This window comes from Meriones unguiculatus, chromosome 12 (genome assembly GCF_030254825.1).
Source record: "Meriones unguiculatus strain TT.TT164.6M chromosome 12, Bangor_MerUng_6.1, whole genome shotgun sequence".
NCBI classification, from domain to species: Eukaryota; Metazoa; Chordata; class Mammalia; order Rodentia; family Muridae; genus Meriones; species Meriones unguiculatus.
The window spans coordinates 54,656,672-54,679,551 of NC_083360.1; the positions used below are offsets into that span (position 1 = coordinate 54,656,672).

General features: G+C 37.5%; 1 protein-coding gene across 39 annotated transcripts in view; it reads right to left on the bottom strand.

Annotated features, from left to right (window-relative positions):
* Positions 1 to 526: 526 nt before the first annotated feature.
* The window catches only part of Ptprd (protein tyrosine phosphatase receptor type D), a 2,581,289-nt gene continuing 2,558,935 nt past the window's right edge, over positions 527 to 22,880 (bottom strand). For all 39 annotated transcript variants that reach the window (XM_060365770.1, XM_060365741.1, XM_060365771.1 and 36 more), the window contains 7 exons: positions 16,795 to 17,080; positions 16,213 to 16,391; positions 14,853 to 14,979; positions 13,725 to 13,850; positions 10,251 to 10,405; positions 6,828 to 6,963; positions 527 to 4,312 (listed from right to left, as the gene is read on the bottom strand). In XM_060365770.1, the coding sequence (XP_060221753.1) occupies positions 4,244 to 4,312; positions 6,828 to 6,963; positions 10,251 to 10,405; positions 13,725 to 13,850; positions 14,853 to 14,979; positions 16,213 to 16,391; positions 16,795 to 17,080 (1,078 nt within the window). In that variant the 3' untranslated portion in view covers positions 527 to 4,243. The remainder of the gene's footprint in view (positions 4,313 to 6,827; positions 6,964 to 10,250; positions 10,406 to 13,724; positions 13,851 to 14,852; positions 14,980 to 16,212; positions 16,392 to 16,794; positions 17,081 to 22,880) is intronic.

Consider the following 22,880-nt stretch of genomic DNA (forward strand, 5'->3'; position numbering starts at 1 on the left):
GTTGGCATTGATTCTGTGCAAAAATTTTTAGAATAATCTTTGTGTATAGTTGTATCTCACTTGTTCAAAGCTTTTTCCCCCAAACTTAGAGCAGACCTGATCTACTATTACAATTTAGTAATACTGAAAGTCTGAGTAAACAACCCAAAGCCAAGTGTTTTCTCAGTCATATTTTTAAATGTTCAATCAGCTGACACTATGGAGCTATTTTTAGGTGTGGGAAAGGTATGGTTTCAACATGACACTGATGTACGTTCAACAGTAGACCTTTCCCAGGATCGGACAAGGTCTATGTTCTCCACCGTGAATGAAAATAGTGCTTCTTTGTTGAATATGTGAAATTGTTTTCCTGAATTTTTTACATAGCAGTGGAAAGTGCTTACCTCAAGGGTAGACAACTGTGAATAGCAGGTTCTTGGTAAATATTACACCTACCAGTACAGAGGACCTAAGAAGGTAACCAGAAAACAGGGACTGACAAGGTAGTTGAAAGCAGGCTTGGAGTGGACAAAAACAAAGGCCAGGCTGCATAACACTGACATTTTTATTAGAATTCATTTGTAACAAATGGAACCTGTGTCAGCAAAGAACTGATTTTCATACAGACTTCTTTCGCCACCAATGTAACGAAGTAAGAAAATAAAAAGCACGCCTTTCATTCTGTAAAACACTTACGCGTACTACTAATTAGAGGTAATTGTATTTTTTTTAACAAGCCATTTTACAAGTTATTTTTTTTTGAGTTTTCAGTCTATGCATCCAAAACGAGAGCAAAGAACACAACTGTTATCTTTGTAAAGACACTCCAAGCTTGTATGGCAAAGCCATGTAACAGATGGATAGGATGGATCTGTAGCCTTCTGATCTCTGCTGGAGTATCAGGGCACCCATATACCCAATGGAAATCAAATCCAAAAAGAAAAAAACAAAACAAAACAAAACAAAAAACATGGGAAGGGGATTTTAAAATGACAAGAAAGACTGAAATAAAGCTAACCCAAAAATCAGCAGGAAAGAAAAAAACATGTTTGCTACTATGCATTTTTCCTTTCCTGTTGTGATGTGTTATCCACAGACACATAAATGAATTCTGAAGCAGTTTCTTACAGATGGGTTCAAGTAATAACATTATTGGGTGTAGAATCAATAGGGCAGTGCATAGTACAAAGGTATAGAAAGTGCAAAGTTCCCTAGAGGCCCTTCCCTCCCCTGGCTGTCCTTGCCTTGTCTAACCATGCAAACCATTTTTAAAAAAGAGCTAAAATAAAGTTCTGTACAAATCACTTTTATATATTTGATATTTTACCATTGTAACTAATTACAAAATTATACATAACTACACATACATAGGTAAATAATAGCACCGTACTGGTTATGATGATGAAAATAACTGGAAACTTGGATGTTTATGGTAATGGCAGATAATGATATTTGCCTGGGAAATTAAACTTGAATGGTCATAGAGCAAAGTACAGAGTGGAATGCACATCAATGACAGTGGGGAGTTAGTTCTAGGACCAGCTCCTGATTCTGGAGTAGTACTCGCCTCATCGTCCTATGGTACACATCTCATCCATTTTCTTTTGACAATTTTTGTCATTTCCCCCTCTGCTTTATCTGTAGCTTTTGTTGCAAAGCGACAAACTGTTCACTGGCCAGTATGTGATATTCCATTAGAGCCCACATGTCCAAATGGCATGTCTAGATGATGCAATGCCTATCTGATCCCCAGTTGTTTTACCAAAACAAAATTATAGCACTGAGCAACCTGGCACTTGGATAAATCTTTAACAATACAAGTGAAAAGAAAACAACAGACCCACATAGTGCACATTCTTCTCTGGTTCTGATGTAGGTTAGAGAGTCTCATTCTGAGGTAGCCTTCTAGTTTCTTTTTTTAGTGTTATATATATATATATATATTTCTTTATATTTTTTCTCTTTTCTGTTTTTGTTCATTTTTTAATTTTTGTTTTTTATTACTTTTTTTTTTTTTACAAAAATGCTCAAATACCATACTTGCAAGTGTTTGGTCTCTAGGATTTTGTTCTGCTAGTGATGGGGAAATGTGAAAACAAATTCCCTTCCATGCAGAACACCATGAAGCTAAAATTAAATAAAAATATTATACCTGTATCAAAACTCTTTCAGAGTTCTTAGGATTTGGGGAGGGTACTTTAAAATCATATAGCATGTGGCAAACTCATGCTACCATCCATGGCTTCCTATGGAAATGTTTGGGGATATACATATATATACATACATACATACATACATACATACATACATATGTATGTATGCATGTGTGTGTTTACATATATATGTATACATGTACATATATATATAATTTATTGCCCATTTCAGAAAAATCCTAATGGAATATCAAATATATCGTGATGTTGTTTCTATAAATAAGACTGGTGGTTGCTGCATGCTCCAGAGCAGATTTGGAAGGGATTTGAAGTGAAACAAGTTGCTCTTCTTGATGTGACGATGAGGAAAGGAGAGGCCCTGATTATCCAAGTGCTTTGGGCTGGTACAATCACTAACATCCCCCACTTGGCTGAAAACTAGGAATGCATATTATTCAAAGAGTTTATATACATGTGGTGAACAGATAATGCTTTAATTGAAAGAGTAACAGATATTAACAACTAATGGAAATCGGAACCAAAGGTAAAAAGAAATGCTATTAAAATAGGCATCAATTATAAGGCACTCTAAATGCAGAACTAAAACCAAATTAAACAGCACAGCGTCTCCCAAAAACGCTGTAGCCACATGTTTTTGACTTAAAAGATTAACATGAGTTTGGCTTTGCCCCTGTTACATATCATAAATGCAAATTTCATAGCACATACTATAGACAATATATGATTGAATATACTTTTGTTTTAAAAAAACAACTTGGTAGCTGATCTATTACAACATTCTTCCCTCCTGAAGGGATATGCACTGACCTTTCCCCATGCACACCTCTTAGATATTTAACAATTGTTATTGCACTAGAGTGTTAGAGATACTGAATTTTTTTGGAAGCCTGGCTAACAAAACAGTATTTGTGAATATGGTTGGGTAGATGGGGGAATGCAGGACAGGAAAGTCAGGGGTGAGTTTCAGTAATCAATGATGTGCACTCCTCAATTCCCTTTACAAATTAAAATTTTGCAATATTAAAAATAACTTGGAAATGATGTTTATAATAGCTTTCTATACTTGAACAAAACCAAACCAAAAAAAAAAAAAACCAAAGGAAAAAAAAAAACTAAACCATGGAAGAACTGAAGGGCAGTTAAATCTTTGTGTGGAAATACTGTCTATATATATATAGATACCCTTAAAATATAGATATCTATGTATATATATGTTAGCAGCAACTTTATACTTTGCGCCTCCCTGTTGATTCCAAAACAAAACAAAGTAAAGCAAAATTCCCATTGAAGATTGCAGAGAATGGACACTTTCTCATCAGTTATACCAAACAGATGTGTAAGGAATATCTGTTGAGACAGATACTGTAGATTGAGTGTTGCACAAAAACGTGCAGGTTCAAATTACTTGATATTTCTACAGTAAGGTAGTACATATAACCACTCTACAGCTTTAAAAACAAAAATACCGTTCAGAAATTTAAAAAAAAATTGAAGAATTACATAACTTTTGAAAGTTACTTTATCGAATGATACATTTGTTAAAAAAAAAAGTGTACACATTTAGAAATGAAGCACAGGTCAGCAGAATCTTTACAACACTAAAATGAAATCAAGACTTTCTTTTTAAACATCCCCACCCTTACCCCTAAAATGTAAGTATGAGTGGCATGGGGAGAGGGGCAACGTTGAAGCAGAGTCCACCTTATCGTGAGCAGCCACACCAGCAAATGCCTGTGCTGAAAGAAGGCCCCCAGGCAAGCTCTCTCTGTCCCTGTCAAGCAATCCTGAACAAGATGGTGGTTCTTTGCTGTCATTTCTTCTTCCCTTTGTTCAGAATCCTTGAGGTATCTGTCAATAAAATCCTTCAGATGCCTCCTAAGTCAGGATTCTTATTATTATCTTTCAGGTTAGATGATTAAACTGTGAATTCTTGGTCCACTTGGAAGAGTTTGTTTTGTTTTATAATAGTCCCACTAAGTGGCTGTTAGCTAGAAGTTAAGAAGGACTTCTCAAGTGCCCTGTATGGCTCAGAAGAGACTCCATGGATAGCGAAGGGCCTGAAGTAAAAATCCAGAAGGGGTCGGGGGTTTCTACGTTGCATAGTGGTCAAAGCTGCCCAGGTACTCCAGTGCGGCTCGATAGCAGAACTGGTACTGGTCCTGCAGGACACAGGGTGAATGAAGAGGAAGAACATAGATGCTTTAACTGAAAAATAAACCAGTACTGTAAAGAAAAATTATATCTACAAGGCAGTACCACTACCACTTTAATTCAGTCTGATGACCAACTGAGAGTGAACAAGGAACAGTTAACCAGGTGGAGATTTTATTAATTTCACCAATCAACCAGATACAGGCTCCTATTCCTAAGCCATAATAACTCCAGTGAATACTATCTTTTTCTCTACGTGCTACAATCTTTCACAAAGCTTTCACAAATCTTTCATGATTTGTGATCATTTTCAGTTGAAACAAATCAAAGTTCCTAAAAGGCAATCTGGATTTAAATTTTCTGGGCTGCTTTCCACCAAATTTGAGTTTATAAAAGAGGGAAAAAAAAAGTCAGCAAAAAAGGGAAAAAAAATGAAGTTGGCAAGATGGCTCAATGGTTAAAGGCACGTGCCTCCAAGTCTGATGATCTGAGCTTGATCCCTGGTATCCACATGACAGGAGGAGAGAAATGTCTTACACAAGTCCTCTAACATGCACACATGTAATCTGTGGCATGTGCACTCTGCCCCAACATAATTTAAAAAAAATGTAAAAGCATTAGATTAGATTAGATGTCAGACTCAATTAGAATTACCATTATGTCACATAGTACCATGTAAGGGACAGAGACAGAAAACAACCCATTTGTCTATGAGGAAGGGAAATCTGCTGGATACTTTTATGCCAACTTGACACAACATAAGGTCTTCTGAGAGGAAACAACCATAGTTCAGAAAATGCCTCCATGAGACAGGGCTGTAGAAAAGCCTGTGGGGCATTCTCTTAATTAGTGGCTGAAGTCAAAGGGGCCAGACCATTGTGGGTCTCTGTTCCTGGCTTCTATAAGAATGCATGCTGAACCTGATAAAACAGGGCCAGACGAAAGGGGAGGAGGTCCTCCCCAATCCGAGGACTTGGAAAGGGGCAGGGAGAAGCTGAGGGAGGAAGGGTGGGATTGGGAGGAAATAAGGGAACAGATACAGCTGGGATACAGAGTTAATAAAATGTAACTAATAAAAATAAACAATAAAAAAAAAGAATGCATACTGAGCAAGCAATGAGAAGTGAGCCAGAAGCAACAACCCTCCATGACCTTTGCATCAGCTCCTGCCTTGAGGTCCCTGCCTTGTTTAGTTCCTGCTCTGACTTCCATCAGTGGTAAACAGGGTTATGGAAGGTGAAGCCAAATAAACTCGTTCCTTCCTCCCCAACTTGCCTTTGGTAATAGAAACCCTAACACAGAAGTGAAGGTAGTGCAGGAGCAGCAGGTACACAGAATTCTTCTGGAGCCCTGGGCTTTAAGGCTTGTCACTCCTGAGAATAGCTGCCCACATCTAAAGTACCTGTACCATTTATTCTGAAATTCAGGGTGATTGCAAGTTGTCTGTTCTAGAAGACCTCCAACTAACATAGAATGGTATGGAACATGCCTTTTCTCACACAAGGAAGGGTCCTGTAATACTGAAATAAACTGGAGCATTTTTAGGGAGATGGAAAAATTACAATTTACAGATAACCACAGGGATGAGAAAAAGTAGGATTTTCCCCATAAAAGAAACTTATTTTCAATAGCCAATGGGGCTGAAAGTAGATAGCTTCTATTTTGCTTAAATGTGCATTTTTCTACAATAAAAATGGTAATGCAAAATAAATGGAGTTTGCTTTTCTGTCTTGTCACAGTAAGTTGCTTGGCTAAGTGTTAAGACTTTTTAAATGTCCAATTTCCCTCTGTCACCCTAACACCCATTATGTTTGTCAGGCTGACATAATGTTTTAAGTATTGCGAGCCAAATGCTTGCACTATTTTGAAATCAAAGTCTGGAAGATATTGTAAATTGAAGAACACATATAAAGTGTATAATTTGGTGGATATTTGAGTAATATAAACACTACCACTGTGATTCTCTAAATCATGAACTTACACTGAGAAATGTACATATTAATTAGTGAATAGAAAAATGGCATTTTTAGGTTCCAAATATTTAAAATGGCCAGTGGTATGAAATGAAACAAAAGAAAATAGAAAGGTAAAAGTGGCAAGGCAATATTCTCTGCCCCATATTTGGCTTTTTAATGTATCTCCCTAAAATTAGGTACAAGATTTACATTAACACACACACACATACACTCACATACACACACACTGACAACACCCATGCACACATGAATGCACATACACATACTGAAATATGAGGAAGATCCATTATATGTTAAATATAAAGAGCTATATGTTAAATATGCTAACAATTTAATGTATTTCAACATAATATTGATTATCATATAATCTCCACAACTTGAAGATTTTTTTGGCATTGTCTCCACATTTAAAGAATGGGGAGATGTGGTTTTAAAATACTAAGCAAGCAACTTACTTTTCCCATAATGTTTTTCTGCATTTTACAAATGTATTTTGGATCCATAGAGGGTTCAGGGTTTTGGTAGGTGATACCAAAATTTTTCTTACCTCTGTTTGTACCATGGCTGGTCGCTGTGTTCTTAACATTTTGACTGTCTGGAAGATATCTACAACCCCTTCATATCTCATTCTTTCCAACACAATACTCAGTGTTATAAAGACTCCAGTTCTTCCAACACCAGCACTGCCACGAGAATAAAGACACTGTAAGTAACAGGTCCACAGTCTTGGCTTCATTTGCTTTGGAAACAGATATTCTTCTTCTATCAGCTTCCATATTCCCAGTTTCTCCACAACAATGTTCAGGATAAAGTGGGAATGGTTTTACTATGCGATTACTAGATATTGTGTTGTAATAACATGTGGGAATAAGTAACTAAGATTGGATCTTATAAAATAGAATGCATTTCTTGCAACCTGACCAGGCCATACAGGAAGACAATGCAGCCAGTCCTGATGAGATCTGGTAAGCTAGGGTTAGATAGAAGGAGAGGAAGGCTGAGGGAGGGGCATAGGGGAAGAAAAGGAAAGGAGGGTGGGATTGGGAGGAAACAAGAGAGGGGGCTACAGCTGGAATACGAAGTGAATAAACTGTAATAATAAATAGATAAGAAAGAAACAAATAAATAGGATGCATTTCTAAAATACTATGTAACTCCAGTTGAAACAGTCAAAAGATAATATTATAAACTCAATAGGTTAAAGCATAAACAGATAAAACACAGGCTTGTACATTATGGGTATAATGTAGATCCTAAAACTGAAGACTTTGTAATTTTGCACAGTATGAAGTAAACTAGAATGAAGTGGAATATATAACAAAGGTTCCTCCTTTCTAGTTCATTAATAACATAATCTGTGAAGAATATGCCATCATCTAAACAGGCAACAAGATATGTAACAATGCATAGAGATCACTTCAGTATCAACATGAATATGATAAAACAGATTCTACAACAGACTATTATAAAAATGTTTTCTCTTAGCCTTTGGGAAACTATGAATATCTGACATACATTGATTGCAGAAATATTAGATCAGACTCCAATTTCATTTCCCTAGTAAGGGGAACAGGGACAGTCTCTGACATGAACTCAGTGGCTGTCTCTTTGATCACCTCCCCCTGAGGGGGAAGCAGTCTTACCAGGCCACAGAGGAAGATGATGCAGCCAGTCCTGATGAGACCTGATAAGCTATGCTCAGATGGAAGGGGAGGAGGACCTTCCCTATCAGTGGATTTGGAGAGGAACATAGGAAGAGATGAGGGAGGCATGAAGGGATTGGTAGAGAATGAGGGGGAAGGCCACAGCTGGGATACAAAATGAATAAACTGTAATTAATATAAAAAAATTAAAAATTAAAAAAAGAAAAGCTCTAACTTTCAACAGGTTTTCAAAAAGGCCTTTGACAGTATAGCTAAGAGACAGTGAGTTCTATACTGCATTATTTATTTTCAGGTGATCAGCAGGTAAAACATCCCAAGTTTCTTTATACGATTTCAGCAAGATTTTAAGTGTTTTCCTGTTTCCTTTGATATTTTCAGATAATTCCAGAACTGTCACAGCAGCTAGGAAGAAAACTAACTGAGAGCTCTTATGCTCTTAAGAAGTAACATCTAGGGGTTTAGGTAACAAGAACATTGAATAATCTGAAAAAACAAATCCCACAGTTTTGGAAATTAATTAAATTTTGTGTTTAATGCTTGGGAAAAGGCTGTAGAAAATAGATGGATTTATTTACTCCAGGATGTAGCTGACAGGCATATATAAATAATGTGTGTTTTTAGAAACTGTAATTTTTCATGAATAAAAAATACAAAGTGAGGCTACAAACCAATGGGCAGTTGTTAAAAGGGAGTTGTAGTTATTCACTCCCAACAATAGCCAAAGGATCGTGAAGATCCCTTCAACCCAGAAAGTCTCATATTCATGACAGACTCTGGCTTGTGACATGTTGTTGAATCATCCAGATATCCTAGGGTGTGTCTTACATTCACTTGATTAATCACTATAACCCCAAACCAATATTTCTGGATGCCTATTAAGAGTTTTCAAGAAAAGAACAGGTATCTGCCTCATTAACTTCTAAATGTATTGAATCTTACTATGTTCGTTTAATATGCTAGAAATAAGTGTTGCTTCATGGCATTAAAAACTAAGAAGATATGCATCTAGAAGGCTATAGCACATAATGAGATATTTGCATACACGTGAATATACATGTATGGAATGTCAATCTTTGTGCTAAAGGGTTTCTCAGTCTTTGTTTAAAAACATTCTCAAAGAGAAGTAATATAGGCCTCAGGTTAAAAATTATGAGTATCAGATATATTCTTTTCCTTAGAGATCATACTGGCAAAATCTGAGTTAGGTGGAGAAATTACGGGCTAGATTAAATAAAGCCTAAATGTTTCAACTCTAGTTTATAACATCAGCTTTAAATACTAGAGACCATGCATCATTTCCTATCTGCTCTTCAGCTGTATACAGCAAGGGATTTTGACAGCACAAAGCAAATTCTTCCAAGTCTGAGAAACAAAGCACTGCTTAAAAAGCTCCCAGAGACCTGCAGAGAAATCTGAAGCTCACTGCTATACACCTTCATAAAATTAGACATCTGGGAGTGGAGTGTGTATACTGAAGCCCATATCTAATTTTTCTACTTTGAGATCTTGCTTCTTATGTTATTAATAACAATAGTTTATTTTTTTAAAGCACCAGACTCTTTATACATAAATGCTTTCAAGGCTTTCACTGTAAACATATTAAAAACTGAAACTTAAAGCTTTTAGAACCCTGACATACAGTAGTTTTAAAAAGTAGGTGAATTTTTTTTTCTATGTTTTGCACATGCAGCAACTTCCACAAGCACTGAATTTATGGTGGACGTCAAAGGCATTCACTTAGTATTTCTATTAACTTCAGTGACTTAAATTATAAAATGCTCTAGAAACTGTTGAAAATAATTAAATTGAAGGTGCTTCATTTTCTGATATAGCAACAGTTTTCAAGTAAATTGCATTTTGAACTGAGGCATCATACTAATCACTTATTGACTTACAAGAATTAGTATTGCTATTAAGGCTTGGCAGCTATTCACAGTTCTTTCAAGAGACAAAGGGAAAAGAGGCAAAAAGGCAGTTGTAAGGGCACGAAAAAAAACAAAGCAAACATGGAAAGGGGTTAGTTAGTACTATACCTTATTGCTAGGGGACATACCAACAATTTCTGGCAACTTGAAACTATTTTACAAGGGTTCAATTTGAGGGATAAAAACATTCCTCTAATTCTTTTTTATTTTATGGAAAGAAAAATAAATCTTTATGTCTCCTAGGACATTCTGAAAATAAATTTCAATTATGCAAATTTGCCCTAACAAGCTTGTATACAAAGTGAATAAAGTATAACCATTTTCAAAGCCACCAAGTAACAACCATAAATGTCCAGTTAGTATTAGTGAATCCCTGCTCACCTGCAATGCACTGAAATGGGCCCATCCTGGCCAAACTGCTCCTTTGTTTTATGGACTTGGCCAATGAAGTCAATAAATCCTTCTCCAGACTTTGGCACTCCTTGTTCTGGCCAGTCAGTGAACTGGAACTGCCTTACTGTTCGGGACTGGCCGTCCTTTAGAGGGGAAACCACACAACCAGCCATGAAACAGCATGCCAGCAAATTTCAGAAAGTACAGAGGCCACGAGAGCATTTGTAATCCCCCCCCCCAAAAAAAAATAAAAAGAGAAGAAAAGTTAGGAACACGTCCAGTAGAAAGATAGTTATGTATGTATCTTATATGCTACCTACACTGACAATATTTAACTTACAAATCTACTTGAGTTATACTCTTTGGAAGTACTTTTGAGCCTCAAAGTTTAAGTTTAAAATCACCAAATAGACCTATCTGTGTGAGTACACACACACACACAACCTTATATATTCAATTGAACAAGTTCTCCACAGGAGTGGGAAAGGAGGGTGCAGGCATGTCATCTAGATCAGAGGCTTGCTGTTGTCACAATGATGTCACATCAGCCATGCACGCTTATTTCTTGCGCTGTAAATGACAAATGACAACATTTAAAGAACCTAACATATACTAGGTAGCTGTTGTTGCCCTGGGTGCCCCCTCATATCTCTAACATGTGTGAGACATAGCATGAACCACTTGATGATGCTTAAATTCCAGCTTAAGGAAATTGTGCCAGTTTGTTTTAGTCAACTAGACACAAACCAGAGTATGGGAGAACAAAAGCACAATCAGAGAACTGTTTCTATCAGACTATCTTGAATTCACTTCTGTGGGCATTTTCTTGATAGATGATTGATATGGGAGGGTACAGTCAATAGTGGCAGTGGCACCCCTAGACAGGTGTTCTTGGGTGGTATAGGAAATGAAGACATGTGAGACGTGGAGAGCCACACAGTAAGCAGCATTCCTCCATGGTCTCTGCTTCAGTTCCTGCCTCTAGGTTCCTGCTTTGAGCTCTTTCCCTGGATTCCCTTGATGATGAACCTGTAAACCAAATAAATCCTTACTTTCTACGATGATGAACCTGTAAACCAAATAAATCCTTACTTTCTACTTGCTTTTGGTCAGTGTTTTATTACAGGAACAGAAAAAGAAACTAATGCAGAATCCAAGGAGATTGTTGGCTAAGTATGTCCTTCCTAACCTTTTTATAGTCCTGACTGGTTTCAGGAATTAACACAGATAACTCCAAAATTATAAGAAAACAAGCCATATCTAAAATATGATAAATTGAAAAATAGGTGAATTTCATTTATTGTAATGTTTTGTACACAGAGCAACTTCTGAAAGCCCTGAACTAATGGTGGTATCTAAGTCATTTACTTGGTATTTCTTTTAACTTCTTTTCTCAGGACGGTACACAAAATTTCTCTGAACTCAAAAAAAAAAAAAAAATCCATGTTAATAAGAGAAGGTCATAAGGCACTTCAGATTTTTTCTAAAATTGTTTGAAGTACAACAGCAGCAGAAGCGACCCTTCACTCATAGATACAGCTCTTGACTCACCAGGAATCAGGAGAAAGCATAACTAAACCCATGCTTACTGGGAACGATCCCATTTGAAGAGGTGTTCCCAGTGGCTTCCTGCTTCCCATTCTTGGGAACTAATATTTTCTTCTAAGATTTTCTTTGGGGGGGGGGGACAAAGCATGCATGATTTTAAGATTTGTAGAGATAACTGAATCCCAGGCAAATTGAAAAGAGAGGCTGGCTTAATTCAGGATGGGTACACATCATGTAAACCAAATGGTGCAGAGGAGATGCTTGAGATAGAAGTACAGAAGATCACACCAACTTTTTGAGAATACAGGGGGAGATGAAAAGTATTCAGCCCCATCACTAACTCCCAGATATTTACTCTTCAAGACTCATCTATTTTCCTCTTTTTCTGGGAAAGGGTTTGAGGGCACAGAGAGGAAAGTCAGAGACTGGACAATACACTATTGTCTTCTAAGTTTTCTGGGGATTTTATTTTTGGATGTAGTCACTTGTAACATCAAGAACAGGTTGTATGAGCAAACAATTAAATATTTAGCAGAAAGATCACCTTATTGTTTAAAGGTTACTTGCTTCATAATGCTGTATTCTCAAGGGCCAACTTGCTTACTGAACTCAGAACCTGAGAACAGAAGCTAGGACCATATACAAAAGGCCTTTGGCAGCTAACTGCAGAGTGACTTTTAAAATGATGTGAGCAAATACCTGCTTCGCTCCTTCTTCTCTCAGTGTGATTAGGTTTAAGTTGGAGCTAGGTAAATATGTTCTCCATGGTTGAACCTGGATTTTCCTTTCTAGCACCAGAAATACATAAGGAATTTATTTTAAGGAAGTGTCTGACTCCTACTGAATTCCTACAAGTATCAGGGCATGCTTTCTTGGACAATTAAAAATGAGATACTAGAACATAACAGGTACCTTGATATAGTCACATTCAGAGTAGTTAATACACCACAATTTCTAGGATTAATAAAACTGTCACCTGGCTTGCCCTTCTGTGAATCCTGTGAATCGTATTTTATCAGTCTCTGTCTCTATCTGTCTCTGTTTCTCTCTCTCTGTGTGTGTGTCAGACACAGGGAAAGGCTTTGAGAATTAGCAGACAATCTACAAATAGAAGCTGAGAGAAAACTACTTTTTAGGAAAAGTAATGAACAACTATACATTTTCTTCTGGAGTTTTAGACAACCCACCAACCATGACAGTTCCAAAAATAAAGGAGGACTTTGAACTGACCTGATCTCCTTAAGATATGTTTGCAATCATGGTTTGAGAGTAGCTAATGGCAAAGATGTTAAAGTTTATGCATAGAACCTCTTACATCAGGGCTGAGCCTTGGACTCAGCAAGCTTTGTGAGAAATGCAAATGAAAATTAGCCAACAAGGGTAGTGAGTTCACAGCTCTCATAGACAGACACATTAGCACATGGAGGAATAAAGCATGCCAGGAATCAAATTAGAATGTGCAAGTCTTGTCAGAACCTTCCACAGAATGCTATTTGCTCTGCAGTTTTAAAGTCATACCAAATTAACCTGCAAGCCTGTATGACCTCAAGGGCTGTACAAACAACAACATATTTACAGCCTCAAGTAATGAAGAAATTAAAAAAAAAAAAACTCTCCAATGAGAATGTGCTGAGAAGGTGAATGTAAGGGCAGCCAACCAATCGGTAAATGTTTCCCAACAAAGCACTCCCTGCATCCCAAAGCTGGGCTTTCAGGTGTTACATTTGAAGGGAAGCCAAGCCTGGTCTTAGGAAAACACTTCCAGACAGAGGGAAAGTTACAGATTCTTTTCCTTTAACGTCATCCATAATGGGTGATTTCTTTTCCTTTTGAGAAGGGTTGTTTGGCAAATATTTTTTTCCAGAGGAATATACTTAACCTTAATTTCTAGCAAAGGGTAGAAAAGGAACTTACCCTGGCATCCGTGACCTTGAATTCCCTCAGGATATACTGAGGCATGTTGTACTCGGCCATGGGATCTACAACAAAATACTGGTATCTTGCAGATCGTTCTGCCGGCCAGTACTGGTGACATTTCTCCTAAAAGGAGAAATTAATGTTAAACTTTAAGTAGCAAACAAAGTTTTCTCTATTTAAATTTGCTCTCTTGTTAATAAAATTCTAAAATTCAAGGCAGTTTTAATTGCATGTTCCTAATCTTTTCAACCCTTTAGCCCAAGGATAGGCAAACTACCTGGTATAATATATTTTTCCAAAAAAATCAAGCAGAGTATGGCCTGTCTTAGCTACTTATTAAAATCCAGTTGAATTGAATATTTCAACTTGGAATTATGAATTATCTAAATAATTCCATGACTCCTTAGGCAATGATGTCCATTTGGACCTGTATTGTATGAGTACGCCCACCTGTTTTATACCAGAGTGGTTTGTCATTAGGAAATCATCGAGGATAAAGCAGAAAGAAGCCTCTAAATTGATCTAGTTTCAATCTTAGCTGCCAACTGAGGAACCTGGGGCCCTGGGAATTCTGGTGACTTGTGTTAGCTTGCAAAATCAACAGCTAGATTTCAAGCTAGATAACTTCTTGGCCTTATATCTCTTTGCCTATCAGGTTATTTATAAAAAAACAAGACAGAATAAGACTATCTCCAACAGCACAGCAAACATGCTTTTGGGTGCTGACCAGGTAGGGGCGCTTCAAGTACCTCTGAGGCTACTTACTTTACGTAGACTTCATAATTTTTCTTTAAAATGAATTTGCTATTATAACTTTTAAAACATTATGTAGTGTTCTAGCACCATACTCAATGGACAAAGAAAATAGAATGTGGCTTAAGAATTCAAATCAAGGCTTCAAGTTTCTTTACATGGGGAAATTATGATCCATTTGATGATGAAATTCTAGCCTGTCCAAGCAAAAGGTAACAAGCATATGCCGAGAGTCAAAGTAAGTAAGCAGATACCACTGGCTGACTCATTTGTCTCTACCATTGCACATCACTGCAGCCAAGTACAGTGTCTTTCAAAAACATGTAAATTAATAAGCTTGATGTGGTTTTCCAAATTGGGCGACATACTTACTCTGCCCATTTCTCTCAGCTTGGTGAGCATCACAACAATGGTAGAGTTGTGTTCCCAAAGCATGCGCCAGAAATCTTCAGTTGTCTCTGCTAAGGGCCCCTGGGTAGCAATGTAGGCTTTCTGTTGTCTGAATAGAGAGAATGAAAAGAAAATGCTAAAGTATTTTGAAGACATGCACAAATTGATTTGTGAATTGTTAACACCAGTCCAACATACATTATTAATTCAATTGCATGGATTCCCATTAGGATATATAATCAATAAGATCATTTAGTACATGCTGGAACTTTGCAAAATCAATTATGTTATTAATATCGTTATATATGTCTTTATCGTTGTTATTTAAACTTAGTGCATTGCTAATAGCTCAATTTTATATGTTATACAAATCACTTTAATGCTTAGTTGTGTGCCTTCATTTTATAGAAACAGTGCTCACATAATCTATTTCATTTACAAATGATGGCACTAAAAATTTATCAACTTCCAGATCTAACTGGCCTCAGAAAAAAATATGTTAGAAGATCAGATTAAAAGAAGCAATAAGCAGAGGCTGATGAGTTGGCTTGGCTACTCAAGTATCTGCTGTTCAGATTCTTAACACTCATGTAAAGTGCTGGAAGGGAGAGGGCATATAGATATCAGTGGATCACTACATCTTATTAGCCAGCCAACTCAGATGAAGGGATGAGCTCTAGATCTAGTGACAGACATTTTCTCAAAAAGAAAGCTGTAATATCATTCTCAGAAAACACCCCTGATGTAGCCCATGGCAGCAGAGTGTCCAAGAGTGTTCCCCAGTAATAGGAACATGGACAGTCTCTGACATGAACTCAGTGGCAGGCTCTTCGATCACCTCCCCTTGAGGGGGAAGCAGTCTTTCCAGGCCACAGAGGAACACAATGCAGCCAGTCCAGATGAGACATGATAGGCTAGGGTCAGAGGGAAGGATGAGGAGGACCTCCCCTATCAGTGGACTTGGGCATGGGAGGAGATGAGAGAGGAAGGGTGAAATTGGGAGGGGACAAGGGAGGGAGCTACAGGAGGGATAGAAAGTGAAAAAACTGTAATTAATAATAAAAAAAAGAAATAGGAAAGCATGTAATGCTTATCTCTGGTATTCATGTGCACAGGTTCCCCAACACATCCACACTGGAATAAATATACACATACATCATACCCACTCACAAGCACACACACATATAAACATGTAAATATACCACAAAACATAATGCCCCATCCCCACATGCAATAGAAACTCCATTACTATTGCTTAAATCAATGACATTCTTTGTGGTTATAAATCTAGGGCACATGCAAATATCAAAGCTTTGGACTGTCAGGGAGCAAGGACAGATACCTGTATCCATCAAGAAAACTGGCATTGATGTAATCAGAGCCTTCTACTCCTCGGATAGGCTGCAGGCACACCCTTGTGGATTCATATGGCATAATATTAACAAGGCGGTTTTTGAATTTATTACATGGAAGATTGGCACTGATGAATCTTGAGGTGTGAGCTTTTGAGCTGGCTAGACGCTGGTGAATGTAGAAAGAAAAAATTCACAAAGATAACTTTAGCCAACAGCTTGAATGCAATGTACCTAAGATGCCCTTTTAGATATCAATTTTTTGTTTACTTGATAGTAAATATTCAAAGTGTACTTCCCATTGGCTAATTATTCCATAAAGCCTACTGAATAGTATAAACATTGCATTTTGAGAACATGATTTCTAAATTTAAATTAGGAAACTAAGGCTCCCTGGTATTGTTAGGCAACAAAAAATAGAGGTGAAAAGGAGGAAGTGTTTTATATGAATCCTGTAACAGAGAAGGTCAAGAGAAAGCTGGGCTTCAAACTTCGAAAGACAATGAAATGAAGCCTACTTCAAAGACAAAATTACTTGCTGGTGAGTAGATACAGCATGGCCAACCCCTTACCTTAAATTCGAGCTCCATTCCAGTGACATTCTCCCCTGTTTCTATTTGTGTCAGCTTTTGAATGTAGGCATACAAGTTTCTAGCCGGCACTTCGGTATTTCCACATGTCACTGCTTCTAACAGCGCATCATGGATAAAGATGTACTGGTCCTCTGTTTGCACCATGTAATTCCTCTGGGCTCTCATTAAAGTTACATGGCCATAAATATCTACAGTTTTTTCATGCTTTATTCTTTCTAACATGGCATCTATTACAATGAAACAGCCAGTTCGGCCAACACCCGCACTATAAGACAAACAGAAGGGGGAGAAAAGCACACATGAACTTAGCAAGAAACTAAGTCATAAGATAATCTTTATTAATTTCATTAACCAGATCTGAAACCTATGAGTTTGACTCAAATAGCTATCACAAGGATTTTCAGTCACTCGAAAGTGAAAAATACCTAAATACCTGTTACTAGGACATCTGTAACAACATACCCAGTAAGATTTATTTCAGTTCATAATGAGACGAATATTTGCCAAATATGTAATTACATCCATCGTGGTCAAGTTATACAATATATGTATTATTTTGAAAGAACAAAAAATATAAACATTAGTTAAGCTGTTTATATTTAGATTTTTAATATTGTTGGTAAGTATTTAATTAGAGAGCCACATGTTGCAGTTCATGCCTGAAATCCTAACTCATGAGAGGTGGAGGCAGGAAGATCAGGAGTTACAAGTCAGCCTAGGAAGTTTGAGGCTAGCCTGGGATACATAAACCCTGTCTCAATTACAAGAACAAAAAGATCTGATTAGGCATTTTAGACAGAGCAATCTTAGTGTATTTTTGGTTCAATTTATTATGAAAATAATAAATAATATTAAATATTAACATTAAAATATTATTAAAATATTAAATATTAAAAAAACAAAGTATCTAATAAGTAACCCAAGTATCTCTTATTGTAAAATTCTGTAAGGAAGTTTTAAATCTAGTCTATTGAAATATATAAAGTTAATATATTAAAATGGTGCACAGTAAAAATGACACAGGGTAGAATAAGAGAAATTCCTTTTTTTTAAATGTCTCAAGAGTAATCTTTTTTAAAATTTTTTATTAATTACACTTTATTCATTTTGTATCCCCCCATAAGCCCCCTCCCGCCTCCCCTGCCAATCCCACCCTCCCTCCCCTTTCTGCATGCATGCCACTCCCCAAGTCCACTGATAGGGGAGGTTCTCTTTTCCTTTCTGATCTTAGTCTATCAGTTCTCATCAAAAGTGGCTGCATTGTCCTCTACTGTGGCCTGGTAAGGCTGCTCCCCCCTCAGGGGGAGGTGATCAAAGAGCAGGCCAATCAGATTATGTCAGAAATTCTTAATAAATAATGATCAATTGAGAATTTTTTCTTTTGTACTTTTGTTTCTTTCAGAGTTGAATGTACATGAAAGTTCTTAGTGAAATTCACTCATTCTGTATGGGGAAATAAAGGCCTCAATCATTCTTATACAAAGAGATTTAAGGCAATTTTTAAACTCCATTACATGTGGGAATTACAGGTCAGTGTTCCAGTTCAAGGAAACAGACTAAAAGAAAGGGACATGAAAGAGACAATCTATAGTGGCTGGTTGTTGCTCTAAAGGAGGTAGGCTCACTTAGGGAACTGGCTTACAGGGGCTAAAAACAGTGAGCATCCACCAGGATGAGAAAAGACACTAAGAAAACTGTGCACCTGTAGGCTAGCATCGTCAAGGTAACCCTTGTATTTCCTTTGATCTAATCCTTTAAGCCAAGTACATTTATGTGTCCAGAATGCAATACAAAATGCCTTCCTCCTTTTGACTGTGAATATTTGCATCACAGTAAATACACATTCAGCAGCAATATTACCAACTTAGACTCTGGTCTAGTTTCTTTTCTGTTGCTCTGATAAATACCACGAACAACTTTTGGAGGAAGGGTTTATTTTAGCTTACAGTCCTTCATTGAGGAAAGCTAAGACATGATGCCAAAGCAAGAACTCAGAGCAGAAATCAATGGAGGAATATAACTACTTACTTGATCCTAACTTTCTTATACAGCACAAACCAACCTGCCTTCTGGACAGTACTGCCCAAAGTGTTGGCCTTCTAACAACAATTATGGATCAAGAAAAATGCCCCACAAATATTCCCACCAGCCATCTGATAGAGACAGTGCTTCTACTGAGGTTCCCTCTTCCAACATGTGCCAAGTTGACAAACAAGATTATTCATTAGAGACTCTTAGTAGCATACAGTCTTAATATATGACATGCCATTGGCTGCTGGCATCTGTCTATCTGTTTCTCTTATTTGTCTGTCCAATTGTAGCTCTATCTTGTCAATCAATGAACAATCCAGTGTTTGGTGAAGTAAGGTAGGGGATATGACAATATGGTGACTTTATTCTTATTATTAAAGATTCTAAAGCTGATCAAAGAATGTAATATTAACATAAATACATTACAATAAAAGAAGGGACTGTGGTGGTATGAATCAGAAATGGGTCTTGAAGGATGAGGAACTGAGGTGATGGACCATCAAGAAATCTAACTACAAGTCATACTACTACCTCTTAGACCTACATATGAAAATATTTGTAGGCCTTAAAAGGTCTGTATAAGGAGTCTGCCAAAACTACACAGTGAATGAGTTTGATAAACACTAGGTCCAGTCTCATAAGAACCAGCAAACTCTCTAGTGACATGTGGCTGCAAGGTAGGAAGTGAGAAATTAAAAAAATACTATATTTAATTATTGATCATTGTAGATCAACTCCAGCTTTCATGCAGGAACCTATTGTTTGTTGACTAGATGTATTTCACACAACTCTTTTTTTAATTTTTATTAATTACACTTTATTCACTTTATTTACACTTTTATACACTTTATTCCCACCATAAGTCCCTCCCTCCTCCCCTCCCGATCCCACCCTCCCCCCCCCCCCCGCATTCTTCACACATGCCCCTCCACAAGTCCACTGATAGGGGAGGTCCTTCTCTCTTTCCTTCTGATCTTAGTCTATCAAATATCATCAGGAGAGGCTGAATTGTCATCTTCTGTGGCCTGGTAAGGCTGCTCCCCCCTCAGGGGGAGGTTATCAAAGACAAAGACAGGCCAATCAGTTTATGTCAGAGGCAGTCCCTCTTCCCATTACTATGTGACCCACTTGGACACTAAACTGCCATGGGCTACATCTGTGCAGAGGTTCTAGGTTATCTCCATGCATACTTGGTTGGAGTATGAGTCTCTGGAAAGACCCCTGTGTGCAAATTTTCTGGTTCTGTTGCTCTCCTTGTGGAGTTCCTGTCCTCTCCAGACCTTACTATTTCCCACTTCTTATATAAGATTCCATGTACTCTGCCCAACAGTTGGCCATAAGTCTCAGCGTCTATTTTATTAGTCTGCAATGCAGAGCCTTTCAGAGGCCCTTTGTGGCAGGTTCCTAGCTTGTTTCATGTTTTTTTCTTCTTCTTCTGATGTCCATCCTCTTTGCCTTTCAGAATAGGGATTGAGCATTTTAGTCAGGGTCCTCCCTCCTGATTAGTTTCTTTTGATGTACAGATTTTAGTAGGTTTATCCTATATTATATGTCTATATGAGTGAGTATATACCGTGTGTGTCTTTCTGCTTCTGGGTCAGCTCACTCAGGATGACCCTTTCCAGGTCCCACCATTTACCTGCAAATTTCATGATTTCCTTGTTTTTCATTGCTAAGTAATACTCCATTGTGTAGATATACCACAATTTCGTATCCATTCTTCAGTTGAGGGGCATCTGGGCAGTTTCCAGCTTCTGGCTATTACAAATAAAGCTGCTACAAACATGGTTGAGCAAATGTCCTTACTGTGTACTTGAGCCTCTTTTGGATATATGCCTAGGAGTGGTATGGTTGGATCTTGAGGAAGCGCTATTCCTAGTTGTCTGAGAAAGCACCAGATTGATTTCCAGAGGGGCTGCACAAGTTTACACTCCTACCAGCAGTGGAGGAGGGTTCCCCTTTCACACAACTAAATTTCTTATGGCTTTATGCCCTGTGCCAAAGCCCCCCACATAATAAAACTCTAAGTTTTAAGCTCACAAACTAGCATGAGATTGATAGATTCTATAAAAAGTCTTTGTGGATAATAGAATGCTGTATTTTTTATTTTTAATTCTAATTTGGCACCATTTTTAATGGACACTGGTATCTTCTTAGTGCAAAATACACAAGTCTAGTAAAGACTAAATATCAAGCTGACTATGGTTGTGGCAGGAATATTTTCTTAATCCGTCCACAATCCTCTGCATCTGGCACTATTCAAATGTCTAGATGACATGCTGTTCTGTACTGTTACAGAAAGGTACTGAAGTCTCAGGGGATTGAGAGGAATAATTCCAAATCCGAAGAGTTCAAAGCTTTTTATAGTAATGATATTACTCCCTTAACACACAGAAAGAAAGAAAACAAATCAAATATGCACCTGAGTCTAAAATGCAAAATTGTAAGAAGAAACCAAAGGGAGGTTAGGACTTGAACAATATACATTTTTATCCCACAAAGCACTGCAAATTCTTCCTTGTTTATTCTTGTTGTTCATAGGAAATGAAGGGAAGGAACTGGCCATATTAGAATATATGTGGTCTCATTTTGCTGGGGTAAAGGTTTTTAGGTTTAAGGATTAGATACATGCCCATCTTAAAGCACCATTCCAGGTGCTAATGCAACTTTGACAATGTCATGTAAACCCTGTGTGTTTTTTTTTAATTTTTGTTTTTTTTTTAATTTTATTACATCTGATAATGATAATAGCCCCAGCCAATTAATGAGTCTAATTATCCAGAAAGTCTTAAGGCTGAATTAAACTCATCAAAGTTTCTGCAAACAAAGAAAAAGCAGTTCCTTTGTAGGTACATTTTTCAATTCTATCTCTGAAGACAACAAGGACACAGCAATAAAATTCTGGGAATTATGAAAGTCACTTGTATATCATTTGTGATTGAGCTTTTAAAACCTTGCTTTAATCTAATCCCTCAGACTCTTCTAGCTTCTCTCTGTATTTCGAACTAATAATAACTCATGTTCACAAATGTACCGCTTTCACATATATTGCCATGTCAAATGAAATGGTAGCCAAGAGCCTTTCCACCGTACGCTTGGCGTCTCTGTGGCACATAATAAAATATTGATTTCCATCTTAATTAATAACATTTGGATACTTTCCTGAAGCCATACAGCTCAGGGCAGTTGGTAGAGCTAATACTCAAGTTTGTCTTTCATTTGACCTAGGCAAAATCATGCTGGTTTTGATGCAGTTAGCTTCTATATAATAACCCTTATCAACATGTGGCTATTGCTCAGGTAGTCTCCTTAAAAAGCCTTCTTGAATTCTAAGACACGAGCTGAGGCAGTATGGGGAAACACTTCATATTATATTGGGCTTGGCGGTAGAAAAGGTAGGGTGGCAGTTATCTGAAACAAGGAAGAACCCCAAACATCTTACCTAAAAATTTTGCTAAATAAGAATTATGTCAATGGTGTTATGTCCACTTATTGAGTGGGTGAAGTCAGCACATCAGTGATAAAAACCAAAGATGAATTCTGAATGTCACCTGCATAAATCTACAGGTCCTCCTGACTGTGGCTTAGTACTTGCACTAGTTAGTTTTCACTATTAAAACAGTTTTATGATGCTGGAATCAGTACTCAAGAAAACATCTTGAGTACTGGCTTATTTTGGTTCATTGTTTCAGAAAGGTCAAGCCCTCATAGAAGAAAAAGTGAAGGAGAGCAGGTTACCTCCTGGCACCTAGGAAGCAGAGGGGAAATAGAAAAGACAGGATGAGAGGGAGGGGGGAAGAAAGAGTCAAGAGGAAGGAAAGGCAGAGGTAGAAGAAGGAAGGGAAGTAAGAAGAGGGGACAGGAAGGGGCAGATGAGGAGGCAGAGAAAGAGAAAATGCCAGGCTGGATTTTTTCTTGTATTGAATTCTTTCTTGGTTCTTGCCATATGTGATGGTCTACGATCAGGAGAGCAGGTCTACGACAACCAGAGGTACGCTCTATGAATCTAAGATGCTTCAAAACTAGCCAAGTGA